The sequence below is a fragment of the Anser anser genome, assembly GCF_964211835.1.
Source record: "Anser anser genome assembly, chromosome: 1".
NCBI lineage: Eukaryota > Metazoa > Chordata > Aves > Anseriformes > Anatidae > Anser > Anser anser.
Window position 1 is genome coordinate 48935780 of NC_139720.1, and position 15430 is coordinate 48951209.

The 15430-nt window shown below is 38.5% G+C and overlaps 1 protein-coding gene across 5 annotated transcripts in view; it reads left to right on the forward strand.

The window, feature by feature from the left end:
- The window catches only part of EEA1 (early endosome antigen 1), a 77406-nt gene that overhangs the window by 47800 nt on the left and 14176 nt on the right, over nucleotides 1-15430 (forward strand). For all 5 annotated transcript variants that reach the window (XM_083825951.1, XM_083825953.1, XM_083825950.1 and 2 more), the window contains 8 exons: nucleotides 1-201; nucleotides 2187-2300; nucleotides 3506-3661; nucleotides 5425-5564; nucleotides 6173-6503; nucleotides 7674-7775; nucleotides 9149-9343; nucleotides 10151-10333. In XM_083825951.1, coding sequence (XP_083682077.1) covers nucleotides 1-201; nucleotides 2187-2300; nucleotides 3506-3661; nucleotides 5425-5564; nucleotides 6173-6503; nucleotides 7674-7775; nucleotides 9149-9343; nucleotides 10151-10333 — 1422 coding nt within the window. The remainder of the gene's footprint in view (nucleotides 202-2186; nucleotides 2301-3505; nucleotides 3662-5424; nucleotides 5565-6172; nucleotides 6504-7673; nucleotides 7776-9148; nucleotides 9344-10150; nucleotides 10334-15430) is intronic.

Below are 15430 nucleotides of genomic sequence, written 5' to 3' on the forward strand. Positions count from 1 at the left end.
GTAACTCAGCTGACAGAGAAGCTGAAGAATCAGTCAGAAAGTCATAAACAAGCCCAAGAAAATTTGCATGAGCAAGTGCAGGAGCAGAAGGCGCATCTAAGAGCTGCTCAAGACCGTGTGCTTTCCCTGGAAGCAAATATCACTGAGCTGAGCAGCCAGCTAAATGAAAGTAAAGAGAAAGTATCACAACTTGATGTACAGGTAATGGAACTCTGTTCTGCCTGGTGATGATAAATCCTGTCTGTGATTTCTGTATTCTCTCCAGAGAATGTACAAACAATTTGGGAAAAATTGCATGTTTCTACTAAAAGACAAATGAAGTAGAATGAAGTAGAATAAGGCAGATAAACTTGAGGATGTAAGTGGATTCAGAATAGGAATAGATGGCAAGGTTGGTGTGATTTTTTTTTTCTTTTCTGGGGGGGAGTTCTGTGGTGGTGATGGTCGGAGTTTATAATCAAGTTGTGCAAACTTGTCCTAGAGCATCTTTTTTGTATTCATAATGGTGTATTCATAATTCACTTATGTATTCATAATTTTTCATAATATTCAGACATCCACAAAACTTCTTTTACCTGTTCTGGATTCTGTGCACCAGAGTCAAAGTCATTAAGATCTTGCTGTTGCCTAGAAATTTCCTATGCTGGTGGCTTTTATCAAAAACAAGCAAACAAAAAATTGCAGGCTGCCTTTTTGTCAATTTAATTGAACTAAACAAGTAAAACCCACAGTATAGAGTCAAGGTGGACTCTCCTTCTAAGTGCTGCTTAAGCTAAAATCAGCTAATTATCAGTACAGGGAGGGGGGCGACCTGCTGGAGAGGCGCTCTGAGGAGAAGGACCTGGGGGTCCTGGTGGACAATAGGTTGACCATGAGCCAGCAGTGTGCCCGGGTGGCCAAGAGGGCCAGTGGGATCCTGGCTTGCATTAAAAGGAACGTGGCCAGCAGGTCAAGGGAGGTGATCCTCCCCCTCTACTCTGCCCTGGTCAGGCCTCACCTGGAGTACTGTGTCCAGTTCTGGGCTCACCGGTACAAAAAAGACAGGGATCTCCTGGAAAGAGTCCAGCGGAGGGCCACAAAGATGATACGGGGCCTGGAGCATCTCCCGTATGAGGAAAGGCTGAGAGACCTGGGTCTGTTCAGCCTGGAGAAGAGAAGACTGAGAGGGGATCTCATCAATGTTTATAAATACCTGAGGTGTGGGAGACAGAGGGATATGGCCAACCTCTTTTCAGTGGTTTGTGGGGACAGGACAAGGGGCAATGGCCACAAAATGGAGCACAGGAAATTCCGCGCTAACATGCAAAAGAACTTCTTCACGGTGAGGGTGACGGAGCACTGGGACAGGCTGCCCAGGGAGGTTGTGGAGTCTCCTTCTCTGGAGATATTCAAGGCCCGTCTGGACGCCTACCTGGGCAGCCTGCTCTAGGGAACCTGCTTTGGCAGGGGGGTTGGACCAAATGATCTCTCGAGGTCCCTTCCAACCCCTACAATTCTGTGATTCTGTGAATTATGTTCAGATATCATAAAGAATAAACAACACTTGTTCAGAAGTTTAGCAATTATGTTCCTAGATAGATACACTTGGTGCACATAGTACTGCTGTTGTTGGATTAATACACTGGGATGTCTTTTTAATTAGTGTTACTAAGTACATTCTTGTGATGTAGCTCTGATGTTTTTGCTGGGCTTCGCTACAATATCTGGGCTGTATATCTCAGGCTACACACCTGCCCTATAGATTTTTAGCTAGTTAGGTATTTTTGGAAGAGTAGGAAGTTGCTCCCTGAAGATAGGCACAGAGAAAAATATACATGTGGAAGCATGTTTTACTAGTTTCTTTCTCTTTTAACGATTTTATGTGCATGTAGTCTGAGGTTACCAAAGTATGCATGAGTGTGAATGCAGTAACTCTCTCCCATTGTTCCTTGCTTGTGAATAAAAACGCTTTCCTAAAGGAGAATGAGTGGGACTGTTTTTTGTTTTTTTTTTTTTTTTTAATTTGTGTTTTTATCTCAAAGAACGGACTGTGGCTTAACATCCTGATTATTTGCTAAAACTTGAAAACAATTCTTTTTTAATTAGCACATGAAAAATGCTGATTTTACTATTAAACTTAATTAGGATATGAAAAAAATCAGCTACAGTAAAATAGATGTTTTAGTGAAGTATGACTTGTCTTTCAGGTAAAAGCAAAAACTGAATTGCTGCTTTCAGCAGAAGCATCAAAAGCAGCTCAAAGAGCCGACCTTCAGAATCATCTGGACACTGCCCAACATGCGTTGCAAGATAAACAACAGGTTAGGAGCAACATACAAACGTAAAGTTTCTACCTTACCTAAAAATCTACTTACAAACCTAAGAATAATGTGTTTACAAACTAAATATGTGACTATGCATTTGAAAATAATCATGTAGGATATTTTAACCATGTGATAGGTATTCAGTTCTTTCTGCTGTAATCTGGACCAGATACATTTTATAGTGTAAAGAACTTAATTAAGAATCCAATCCTTGCTGTATTTTTGGCTATAGTTTGGGATCTAAGTTTCCGTATTGGAGTACAACTCAATTCCAATCCATATGTTATGAAAAAAAGAGTTTATAGAATGCAGTGGGTACAAGTGAAAACTCTTAACTTGTATTGCATATCCAGATAAATTCAAAATCAGATGTCTTTATTCAGAAATAATTATCTGCATGCCAACTGACACAAAAGCTAGAAGGTGCTTGTTAAAACTGCATGTTTTAGTTTACATTAATCCCAGTGAAGCATGCTACCAGGTACTGAATCAAATATTTGTATTGTTAGGATTAGTGCTGCTCCGATTAGTGGAAATGTCCAGCAACTCCGAAGAGCACTGGTTTTTAGGGTGGTAATTAATTTAGGTAATTAATTGCTATAAACAGAAGACCTCTTTTTGTAACTATTAATTAAATACATAATTACCTAATAATTAAACAAATCAACTTGCTTGGAGAGCAAGGAGGTTGGATGTAACTGTCATCTTAGTAGTTACTAAGTGAATGAGTTTGTCTCTTGCAGGAATTATGTTGTTATTTGTTGAACAAAATGCTTTGTAATCATCTTTAGTATGTGAAGACCATACTCTTCCCATGATACTGGCTTTCTTCTCCAGTGATTCCTTGATTTCAGGAAGACAGCAAAATTTTCTATAAAGTCTTGTAGTGTTACTTTCTAGTTATTGCTGTATTAACTTCAGGATCTTGAGCATTTATTGCATACAATTTCTCTTCTGTTTATAAGGAAAAACCACATTTCTTAAGATTTAGCTCACAGCCGATAGAGTTTGAGGGGGATATGTTTAACAGAGAATTTGTTTCTGCTTTTCCCACTCAATTTCCTGCCTCTCAGAATAAAAAACATTATTTTCCTTTTTAATTTCAACACATTAGATCATTTAAAGCACTTATTCAGAGGACATTAGTCATTTTTGGAAGCTATTTAAAAGCTAACAAACCTCTTATTTTTATTTTACCCCAGGAGTTAAACAAGGTCAGCAGTCAGTTGGATCAAGTTACCGCTAAGCTGAATGATAAGCAGGAATACTGTGCTCAGCTGGAAGCCAATCTCAAAGAGTACAAAGAGCAATGTCTTTATTTAGAACAGAAAACCGAAGAGCTGGAGGGACAGCTTAAGGTTTGTATTGAGCACAGCGTATGAGCTTACTGCAACTGATGTTCTCCACTGCTTGGTAGTATTTCATAAAAGCTGTGCTCAAATTACAGTGAAAGGATTTTATCAATATGACTTCTGTAGGTTTTCTTTTTCACCGGTGTTTCCTGATCTGCCCTTTAATCCTATTCTCTTTTTCTGTGCTAGTTTATCATACTAAGATTTGGGATGTTGCCCTTATACTGTCACTTTCCACTACGTGTGCTTTTACCAACCTCTGTGCTACCTGGAAAGTGCTATGAGAAGGACCATAAATACTTCTTGAAATTAGAGTCTCCAAGTGTATACATTTTACAAGTGGTACCAGCAAATATGTGTTACATTGGTTAGCCCAAGTTAATACTACCTGTCTGTTTTGATTTAATTCTGAAGCCCTTCAGTAGGCCTTTCTGGGGGGTTTTATCATGATTTTTATGTATGAGAAATATTTTTCCACAAATTTGATCATGAGTTTTGTATTCCATTTCTGGATTTGGATTTTCTCTTAAATTGCACATAATTCTGACGAGTTTGCAGAACCTTTTGTTATTTTGCTACACTAATGTTTTCCATTAAGGATGAATTACTTCATTGTTTTTAAATTTGGGCTTTACATTTTGTTCAATATTTGTTAAGCATTCTTAGTGGTCAAAATCACGGTATATAAAATCATGTAATATATAGGTCTTGGGAGCAATACAGAATTAGTTTTGCAGTGTTGTGTATCTGTTCTGAAGGAGATCAGCCATCTAGAGTGAGTTGGGTGCTTTTTCTAGTCTATATGCTTTTCTGCCTGGTTTCATTTGTGCTTTTATTTTTCATTCTTTTACTAGTGTATCACAGGTAACCAGTGTACTCAAATGCTTAAACGCTCAAATGCAGGAATATGCTGTTTGCTTCCACAAGATTTTATGAGGTCCGTATTAGATGAAGTGTGAAACTGAGCAGGGTTGTTGATGTTATCAACAGGAGTGCAATTCTGTGTAAAAGTCTTGGTGTCATCACCATTCTTTAGGATTATTCCAGTTGAATGCATGGTATTAAAAACGAGAGAGAGAGGAGGGGGAAAAAAAAAAGGAAATCCTGAAACCCTCAGGAATGTTCTTTGAGAAACTTGACCATGGTGTTTTATGGCCACTGCGTGAAAGCAGAAGTATCTATAAAACAGCCAATGTGTTGAAGAGTCTAAGCAGTGCCCGGTTGCTGAGGACTCCTGTGTTCTTTATATTCCATGCAAATGAACAAGTATCTTCTATAAACAAAACAAAAGAAACCTTCTGCCAAACAAGCACAGGGTTTCTTTATAGCTGTAGTTCATGTCTTTGTTGTTATAAAGAATGGCAGAGTTGGGGGGTATGTAAATCACCAGTCATTTGAAACTGCTGAAACTACTTGTTGGTAGCTGAGAACAGGGCCCCAAAGCTGAACGCTGTGTATGCCCTTTTAAAGATTTCTGCATTTTATTTACTACTTTGCAGTAAAATGGCTGCTTGGCATTTAACTTAAAGGTGATTTCAGAATGTTTTACCAAAATGAATCACTTCTGGGGGAGCAAAAGAATTGCAGGAACTAAACAGTGAAAGGCAAGTGGTCAGCTAATGAAATAGATAGTGTGTGAGAACTGTGACTGCTTTTTACAGTAAACACTTTTTACAGTAAATACTACTGGACGACTTCTGCATTTTATTGTTGTTTTGTTTTATTGTCTGTGTTCTGATGGCTCTAACTTTTTTGTTTTTCTGTCTCAGAAACTTGAAGCTGACATTCTTGATGCTAAAACAAGCAAAGAACAAGCTCTTCAGGAATTACAGCAGCAGCGACAGCAATCTACGGAATTAGACCTCCGAACAGCAGAACTGAGTAAACAACTTGAAGCGGAAAGAGAAGTGTATGCATACCCTGTGTTATAATACTTTTCAAAGTTAGATATAAAGCTAAGCTAAATTAGAGTGGTTTGGACTACAGTTGAAATTTTGTTCTACTTCTTAAAATCATAGATAAAAGTGATGTATTCCCTCTGCTATGAGAACTGAGTTATATCTCATCTATTTTCTTGCACTTTACCTGCCATGCAGACTCCATCTGCCACATCATCTTCTGTGAATCATTGGCTGATGTGATTTAACACACTTTGGTTTATTCACTGTGCTTGTCAGCTAAATATCTAAGTAGGCTGACGCGCTAAGGTCTGTCTCTAACTATCCATAGCTCTGTAACTTTCAAAGATTAATTTGCAATTTATGCATAAGCAGCAAAGGGGTAGTTTCTGTTCACAATATTTGAGGAAGGAAAATCCATCTCAAAATAGCATTTATAGTTGCTTATATGTCTTCACTGGAGCGACAAATGCCTGTATTCTGGAAGGAAAAGGTATTCTTTGAATTAATTCTACAGATAATATCTTTAAGTAGAGATGTTTAATGATACAAAGAAAACTGTGAAGAAGAATTTTAAAAAAAATCTTTTATTTTTCTTTATTTTGCTTTGTATTTGCAGCACGTCTAGTGCTAAATTGGATTTACAGAAGAAATCTGAGGCCCTTGAACAAGCAAAACAGCAAATTTCAAAGCAGGAAGAGGAAAATGCCAGCCTCAAACAAAACCTTGAGAAATCAAGTCAAGATACAAGTAAACAACTCAAGGAGTTAGACTGTAAAATAAAAGTAGCAACATCGGAGTTGCAACAGGTGAAATTAGAGAAAGATGCTCTATTAAAGGACCTTACAGCTACCAAAGAGAAGCTCTCAAAAAGTTCTGAATCCTTCAAAAAAAAGAAGGAAGAATTAGAAAAAGAAATACAACAAGAAAAAGCAGCTGTAGCAGAAATGGTTAGTAGGCTTTTTTGATTGGACCTTAAGTTTGAGGTATTTACAATGTGATATTAGGATTTTATTTTTGTTCTGAAAACAGTGCACATATGATAAGTGCATGAAAGTTAATTTTCTTAAGGAAAAACAAATTTTGATTTTAGTTGGTTATACATGTGTCCTAACTTGAATTTTTGTCTGGATGTTTACTGTGGTACACATCTGTTCATATCACACAACAAGATCCAACTGTCTGTTATTTTGGGAGATGCCTAGCTTGAGGTTTTACAAGAGCACTATTTGAGTTTCGGAGAGGTCTCTCACATGATGGTATAGTAACAAACACTTGACCAGGGCAACCTGTTATGGTAAGAAAAGTGTACTCGTGGTAGCCTTAGAATGCACCTTTTTTTCTTTCCCCTTTTGCTTTGTTGGTAACATGACTGACTACTATACAGGTATATATTTTATAAATTTTCTTATGCAGGTTTACTGACAGCCCCACCCTCAGAACGTGGTAGAAGTATCTTTCTCATTCCCTTCCCGTCTTGCATGTCAGTATTTGAGTATTTCCCAGAACCCATGTGTAGCTGCTTTTATTCTGCTCTTAAAACAAACAAAACCAAAAACAACAACAACAAAACAATAAAAAAAATCCCCTCATACTTAAAAATAACACTTTCCTTTCCTACTTCACCCTCTTAAGATAAGCCTTTTTGCTTGCTTTAGTTATGGTTGTTTAAATATTTGCATTTTTCCTAAAAGCTTGAAGGATTTTCTCCCCAATTTATACGCAAATATTATGTTTGCATATTAATCCTGCAAATCTGTTTACTCATGAGTTTTAGAACATCAAGAAATTTTGGATCCTGAGGAGAGCAATGAGCCTACTGCTTGCCATACGAAGAGGGGCTGGCAACAGCAGCCTCAGCCAAGGACACTATCCCTAATCAGAAAAACTTCTTGGCACATGGCTGCCTTGAAGTACAGAATATCAGCTGAGTTCAGCTTAGATTTATCACTGTTAATGGCTAGAGACGTTTTTAGCTGAAAATGTCTGCAACTGAGAAGAAAGGCATTTTCATTAGAAAGAAAAGCATTCTTTCTGAATGCTTTGTAGCTTCTGTGAAAGTACTTGTCAGTTGGTCTTAGAAGCTCACATAAATACTTGCTTGTCTTCTGTTTTTTTAGGAAAAATCTTACCAAGAAGTAAAACAACAGCTCCAGGTACAAACAGAGTCTGTAGCTAAAGAGAGGAACGAATTGAAAAACTCACTGGAAAAAAAGGAGGGGGTAAGCCATCCACATGGTTTCAAAAATCAAGAAAAGAATAATAACAAATGCTTAAAAGATTCATTTTCATTCTCATATGCTGGGATTAATGAGGGAAAAAAGAGGTTGCAGTTCTCAAATTGTAACCCATCTGGGACACTGAAATTAGGTGATACAAAATTGCCTGGTAAAAGGTAAATGCTGTAGAAAATTATTCTGGGAGTTACTGAAAAACACCTCAAGGACAATGTGGTCATTGGTCACAGCTAACATGGGTTCATGAGGGGAATATCCTGCTTAAGGAACTTAATTTCCACCCACCTAGTTTATGAAGGGAAGACAGTTGATGTAATCTTTTTGGATTTCAGTAAAGCTTTCAATACAGTTTCTCACAGTAACTTTCTGGACAAAATGTCCAGCATAGAGTTAGATAAATGCATAATACAATGGGTGAACAACTGGCTTGAGGGATCGGGTTCAGAGGGTTATAGCAAACAGGATTATATCAGGCTGGTGGCCAGTCACTAGTGGAGTGTCCCAGGGCTCCATTTTAGGGCCAGTCTCTTCAATATTTTCATAAATGACTTGGATGTGGGACCAGAAAATGTTTTGAGGAAATTTGCAGACGATACTAAATTGGGAGGAGCAGTTGACCCTAGTAAGGGTAGAGAGGCCTTGCAGAGAGATCTTGGCAAATTAGAGAGCTGGGCAATGACCAGCTATATGAAGTTTAACAAGAGCAAGTGCTGGATTCTGCACCTGGGAAGGGGCAACCCTGGGTATATGTACAGACTGAGGGACGAGAGGCTGGAGAGCAGCCCCACAGAAAGGGGTCTGGGTGTTTTCTGCATAATTTTGCCAAGTTGAAAATAAGTCAACAATATACCCTGGCAGCCAGGAGAGCCAACTGTACTCTGGGGTGCATCAAGCATAGCATTGCTAGCTTGGTCAAGGGAAGTGATCGTCCCACTCTGCTATGCACTGGTGCGACCTCACCTCAAGCACTGCGTGCAATTTTGGGTACCAAAGTATAAAAAAGGAAAAAGCTATTAGAGAGTGCCAAAAGGAGGGCTACAAAGATGGTGCAGGGTCTAGAGGTGAAGACGTATGAGGAGCAGCTGAGGCCCCTTGGTTTGTTCAGCCCAGAGCAGAGCAGGCCGAGGGCAAGCCTTTTTGGTTACTGCAACCAGCGGACACTCCCTGACTTCTAGCAGTCCTTTGGGGGTTGGACCAGAGACCATATCTTCAGCTTTAACAGTTTTTTCGTCTGTGAACTTGTCTGTTTGCTCCTTGAGCTTTGCAATTTGTCATACACACAGTTTACATACTACAGCATGTACAAATGATGATTGAAATTAAAATTATATACAGTTATTTAATATTTTTGAATATAGATCTCTAAGCAGTTGTTGATAGAACTTGATTCAGCACGTGCACAAGTACTGGAAGTTCAGGGTCTTCTGAAAGACAAAGAAAAAAGTGAGCAGCATCTTCAGGGAAAGCTGAGAGACCTAAAGGAATCTTTTGAGCAGAAGAAAAAACACAGTGAAACACTACAATCTGAGTTAAAAACTGCCCTTTTAGAAAAGGTAAGGCTGGCCTCTCACTCCTGTAAGAAAATTAATGTAAATTTCTTTGATATATGCTGTGGCTTTTATGCTTATGTTTTTGGAATAAACAGCTATTTACTGTGGTCGTGCTGGAAAGGGTAAGGTCAGGATGTGGAAACAAAGTCTTCAACAGGCAGTGCTGAAATATACAGATTCTCTAGGAGCTGAGTTTCAATAAAATGGTAAAAATGGCTATATTGTATGTCTTTATTTTGACTCAGGAGGATACTGTGAAGTAAGAGCTGCTATTTTCTTGTAAAGCAGTAGACAGTTTTGTGAGAGCAGTTTAGACAAACTCTGCAGTGTTTTGGAATGTCCATGGCAGTTTTAAACTAACTCTTTTATTATAGCAAAAGAATTTATCTGAGTGACAGAATGAAACTAATAAACCATAGTGGAAATAGTTCAAATGTCTTACATTCGCGAATGTTGTGTTGCTGTTAAATGTTGTGCCAGCTTTGGCTGCCCTGTACTGTATGATCACACTTTTGCTTTAGCCAGTCTAGGGAAACTGTAAAGTTTTTTTAAAAAAAAAAATAAATATATATATAATTTAAATTTTAAATGTTTGGTCTCGCTGCGTTTAACTAAGTCTCATGATGTGAATTTAATTTTGTTGTTAAATTAGCTACAAAATATTGCTATAAAAACTGTATATGTTAGGTTACTGAATTGCTATTTCATAAGTGGAAATGAATCCAGTTTTGCAGTAAAAATATGATTCATTGAAATCATAAAGCATACTGTCTGTAACTTTAACTGACACTTCTTATGCCTATGTTTCAGGCAGAACTGGAGAATAAGCTGCAACAGCAGACAATTTTGTCAGCTCAGGAGCTTAAAACAGAGAAAGGAAAACTAGCAGACTTACAGAAGACCTATGAAAAATATAAGGAAAACATGGAAAAGCTGCAACTGGATCTTTACGGGAAAGAGTCTGAGCTGCTGGCGACCAGGCAAGACCTTAAGGTACTTACAGACACTTTAATGTTATTTGTGACTTAATAGATCTGTCTGTATCCATTCTGAAGACACAGAAACAGTGCAAAAACTGTATGGGGAAAGAAAAAAATAAAAAGGCTCTTTGCTATATATAGAATATAGTGCTGTTCACTCCCTTCCCCTGGGACAAAGGATATACTGACACTAACTGAAAGCCAAGTGTATTTGCCAGCTTACCTGAACTACCCTTCCGTTTCTGCAATGGCAATCTGACCTATGGAAGCAAAGTGAAAGATGATTTATTTTCATATTCTTTTTAAATTTTTTTGGTGGTATATATTGTAGCTTTCAACTAATTTAAATAATGTAGCTAATTAGGGCAAAGTCACTGATGGCATGTGAGTAACCACTGCCTTCTAGACGATTTAACTAGAATTGTAGTTGTCAGTCTGCTCCTATGCCCTTGCCCCTTCTGCTTCTTCCTGTCTCGTTACAGACTTTGAGAGATGTCATACTGATAGAAACAGTAGGTTTAGGGACCTGCCTGGAGTGCAGATGTCTGAATGTAATCCTCCAAGTTTTTGCTATTCCTAAGCAGAATGTACCTGATCTGGTATTCAGGTGTAATGCCTTCAAAAATATGTTTCTGGGAATTAAGTCGATAAGAAAAGGTGTTTCTTTATCCTTTTTCCTTTTTCCCCCCCTTCCCTCATGTCATGCTAAACAAATGCTCAAGTTTGTACCAGGACATACTATGCTGCAGAGATGTGTGGCTTTGGCTCTTTTCACTTGCAAAGCTGGAGTGGGAGTCATCGTCTGTGTCTGACGTTGTTTTAAGCTTTTCTGAAGTTCTTGGAGAGAAATAGGTGCTTCTGGAGAACTGGTCATCCAATCCGTTTTAGATGCTGGCTTCTGTTTGCTTCACTATATATAAAGGGAGCTTTTAGTGACTGGTTAGGTTTAATATGTCCCTTCCACTTCTTCCAGTGTAGTCTTTTCAGTCCCATCCTTGAAATATTAAAGGTTTTGTGGCTATTTCAGATAGCTCCATGTGAGCCGTGGAGTCCTAGCCAAACTCAGCGTTTTGAGTTCCTTTAAGAAAAAGAAAAGTAGCTCCTTTATGTGTACATCATTGGATTCCTCTTAATCATACTCCTCCTCTGTGACATTAGATTACCTGCCACATTCTCCTGCAAGTCAGAGCAGCTTTATTTTTGGTGCTGCTTGATTGAATTGCTGTGCTAGGGTATAAAGAACTTTGGCCTGCTTAACAAGCAAAGGTGGTTTAAACATACAGTTAGTTACTATAGCTTGCTAACCTCCTTTCTGAGTTAATTTCCCAGAATGTGTTTAGATCAACACATTGGTAATTATGGTATAATTTAGATTGGTAATAGCAGTGACCTGTAAAAGCATTGGATGTTCATTTAAATATTGCTTGTTGCAAAGATAGCTCTGAATAAGTATTATTAAACCAGCTGGATGACTTCTAGTTCTGACAAATATAAAATAGGACAGTAGGCTTCCCACATGCTTTTAAACCTGAATTGGGATGGTAACAAGGGAGAGAGATGGGACATCAGTGCAAAAAGGTAAAACAAGGTGATAGGAACAGGTGACTAGCAACACCTGTAATATATAAATAAGGTGACTAGCAACAGGAGAATAAGATTGTTAATATGAACAGGTAACTGGATTTATTATGTAAATATCTGTGGAGCCTAGAGAACCTGTGAAAGATTGGTGTCCTCAGTACTGAGGTGATGTACCAGTTTGGAGGCTGTTTGCATGGTTGTTTATTAGTTTATAGTTATTTACGATAGTTAGGGATAGTGAGGTCTGCTTGGCACCGCTTTGCTTTTTTGATGTAAAATCCAAGAGAGGAAAAAGGACAAGACCAATACATGTTTAATCACAAGCGTGCCGTCTCATTGCAATGTTAAACTAAAATAGTAATGATTTTCTTCGCTGCTTTCTCAGATTAGTTATAAAAAGTGTCAAGGAAGACTAACGCTAGTTTGGAGAGGTGAACATAAAAGTACCACTCAAATCAGAAGAACTCTGTGGCAAAGTTTCATAGTCAAGCAAGTTCTGCGCAGTATGTTTGTCCTTAGGGGAGTTATTTAATTAAGGCAGATGATTTGAGCCAGAGCTACAAATTTTGGATGGTTTGGAACCAAGGTTGGTAGGAGGGCTGGGGTCCAGAATGGTCTTGATATTTATTATTGGTAGACAGTAGAAGAAGTTTTTAGAACTTGTGTATAAGATAAGCTTAGATGTCTTACTGCAGGGTTTCTAGTGGAATGTCCCTGCACAGCTGTGTTTAGTGAGCGTGGTTTGACGCCCAGTGAGCGGGGCTGTACGCAGAGCACCATCTGCTGGCTTCTGGCTGGAATATCACTGCCAGGCTGCCTGGCTGCTGGTCACCTCGGGCTGAGGGAACTGCGAGACTGGCGTGTGATAAAAAGTGAGTAATGCTTACACGAAGTTTTGCAGTTGGGGATGCAGCACTGCGTGAGAGCTAGCCATGCCTAGCTAGAGGCAGAGCAAGCGGGCAGCTGCCTGGCGCGCCAGCAGCACAGGCTGAAAAATTGAACGCCCCCTTAACACTTCAGTTTCTGGTTCAATAACAGAAGGTCCAAGTTATGTAGTGTTAGCCAGATGCAAACTGTGAAGCTGTAAGTCTCCCAGAGCAAAAGTGAGAAGCGTTGTAGCAAATTTTAAAGTGAGAACATAGAATCTTAGGGATACTATATGCTGCACATTTAGTTTAACTTAAAAAACCTGCCTTCTGTAACAGTGAATAAACTCATATGTTTTTGTCTCTGACAGAACAAAAGAAATTGGGCAAGATTTGAGTGCTTGTAAAAGCTATATTTATATATATATATAGATCATTTATATCTATAAATGGGATTTTTTTTTTTGTGGAAAAGCCTATTTTTATTTACAAGACTTAATGAAAATGAAGAGCTGTTATTTCTGCCTTGATTTTGAGGTAGTGCAAACATACTTGTGCATCTTGCTCTTCTGAACTCTGCCAAATACTCTTCAGTCTTGGCATTTGTGCTTTTTGTAGTCAGTCCTGTTTTTTTTCTGTGTTCTCAAAAGAATGTTTCTTTGCCTCCGGTATTGGCACCACTGTCTGTGCATCTTCAGTGGATGTTCTGGATGGTATTTGCGCTGGCAAACCTCAGGTCTCTAAGTTAGGAGCCTAAGTTGCCTACAGTCAGTCTAATCCTACCACTGAGGAAGTGAAGCGACATTAGGTTAGCATCTGTGAATAACTGCATGCCCCTTCTGTGAACTGGGTTGGGGGAGAGGGGCACACAGACTAACACGGCTCATTTGTGCACCTCGCTTAGATGGATTGAATCCATGACCTAGCACCCGGCTAGTTCTGCTGGTGGCTCCATGTAGCCTATTTGCAGTGCAACAACCCAATTGTACTGGACAGGGCTGAGATTTCCATTTATTTGGCTAATTAGTTATGCCAGTCAACCTAACATCTGGTTTTATTTACAGTTAGTCCAGAATGACTTCTTTTGTTCTGTACGTTTTCCTTACATTTGGTTTTCTCTGTCATCCTAAAGCGTAATCTCATGACTGGGGTTATATTACCATTTTCGGAGAGTGATGTCAAAATTGAACAATAATAACTAAGGTGAATGGCATCAGATTTTGGAGAGATGATTTTATGTTAAAGATGTGAGCTCCTCAGGAGTCCAAAAGAATCTGTCTGAACTAGTCTTGTTGGAGACTGAGCCAGGAGCAAGGACAATAACTGGAATGTTTTAGCCATGTGCCGGATTTCTGCTGATTTCCAAAGGGTGCTGTGAGGGACTTTTGAGGAAGGCAGAAAGAAAGGCACAGATAAATAGAAGGTGGATTTACTGCTAAAGTTATATTGAATGGTTTCCCAATTAAGGCCAGTAGCATTATTATTAATCACAACACAGTTAAGAGCCACTTGCTGTGCATTAGCTGTAGTAAGATAAATTGTGCTCAAAATTCAGAGTCCCTTATATTGCAAATGTTTATACATTGCAGAGCAGGCTGAATACTGGCTCTTCTTTTAAGAACATCTACCTTGTCTTAGTTTGGGCATAGGCACAATCGGATCACCTGTCCTGTATGGACATGTTGGGGGTGGTTGAGGGAAGAATATCTGCTAGGTGAAGCTTTTTGTTGGGCTACCCACTTCATAGCCAAATTTTATCATCCTGTACTAGTAAACTGGCTACAATCATACTCCTGCAAGAAACAAATCTGAATAAAAGCCATGCCTTCAGTATGCCTCATTCTAAATTTGCAAAAACTATTGTGTTTTCCCGTGAAGGTGTTCTATGATGATGCTACACTTCCCATCCTTTCTCAGCTGTAGGAAAATACTGTACTCCACCGCCCACAGTGAAATAGAGAGGGCTTATTTTCTTTTCTGAAGGACCCACTCTGCTACAAACTTGAAATTGCAAAAGCACCTCCTATTTTGCTTCAATTTTTTCTTGAGCTAACACCTTGTGGAGTTTTAAATAATAAACTGTTATAGATCAGAAGATGTTTGGCCTGCAAATTAATTCAAAAAGGCAGTTTGAATTTTTTAAGAGACTGAAGCTGTAGAAAATGCTATTGAATCAGCAGTGTTGCATCAGTTGTACTTCAAACTAAATCACATTCTACCAGTAAAACACTTTAGACTCTACAAGTAAGGGTTAGGAAACAGAAATTGGTTTGTTTTTAAATGAAGACAGGAGCGGCTTAAAACAGATGTATAATCAAGTGCAGTCAAGGTTGTTGAAGTTTAGTGATTTTTTTTTTAAAGGAACAACAAGTACAAGAGGTTTAATTAGGGTTTAAGTAAGAGGAGTAACAGCTAAAAGAATGTAGTTTATTCTGAAAGAATTTAAATCCTTATTGGTGCCCTGAAGGTAATAAATTAATCGGTAATAATAAATCTCCCCACCTCACATTGTGTATCTTAGCATAAAACGTTTCCATCAAGTACCATGATTTTGGTGACTAAGAGGACGAGTTGTTTATTTTTTTCTTTTTGGTTCTTTGTGCAATGACATGCTTCTAAATGTAGCTGGTCCATGGCTAAGCCAAAGGCTTTAAAAAAATCAC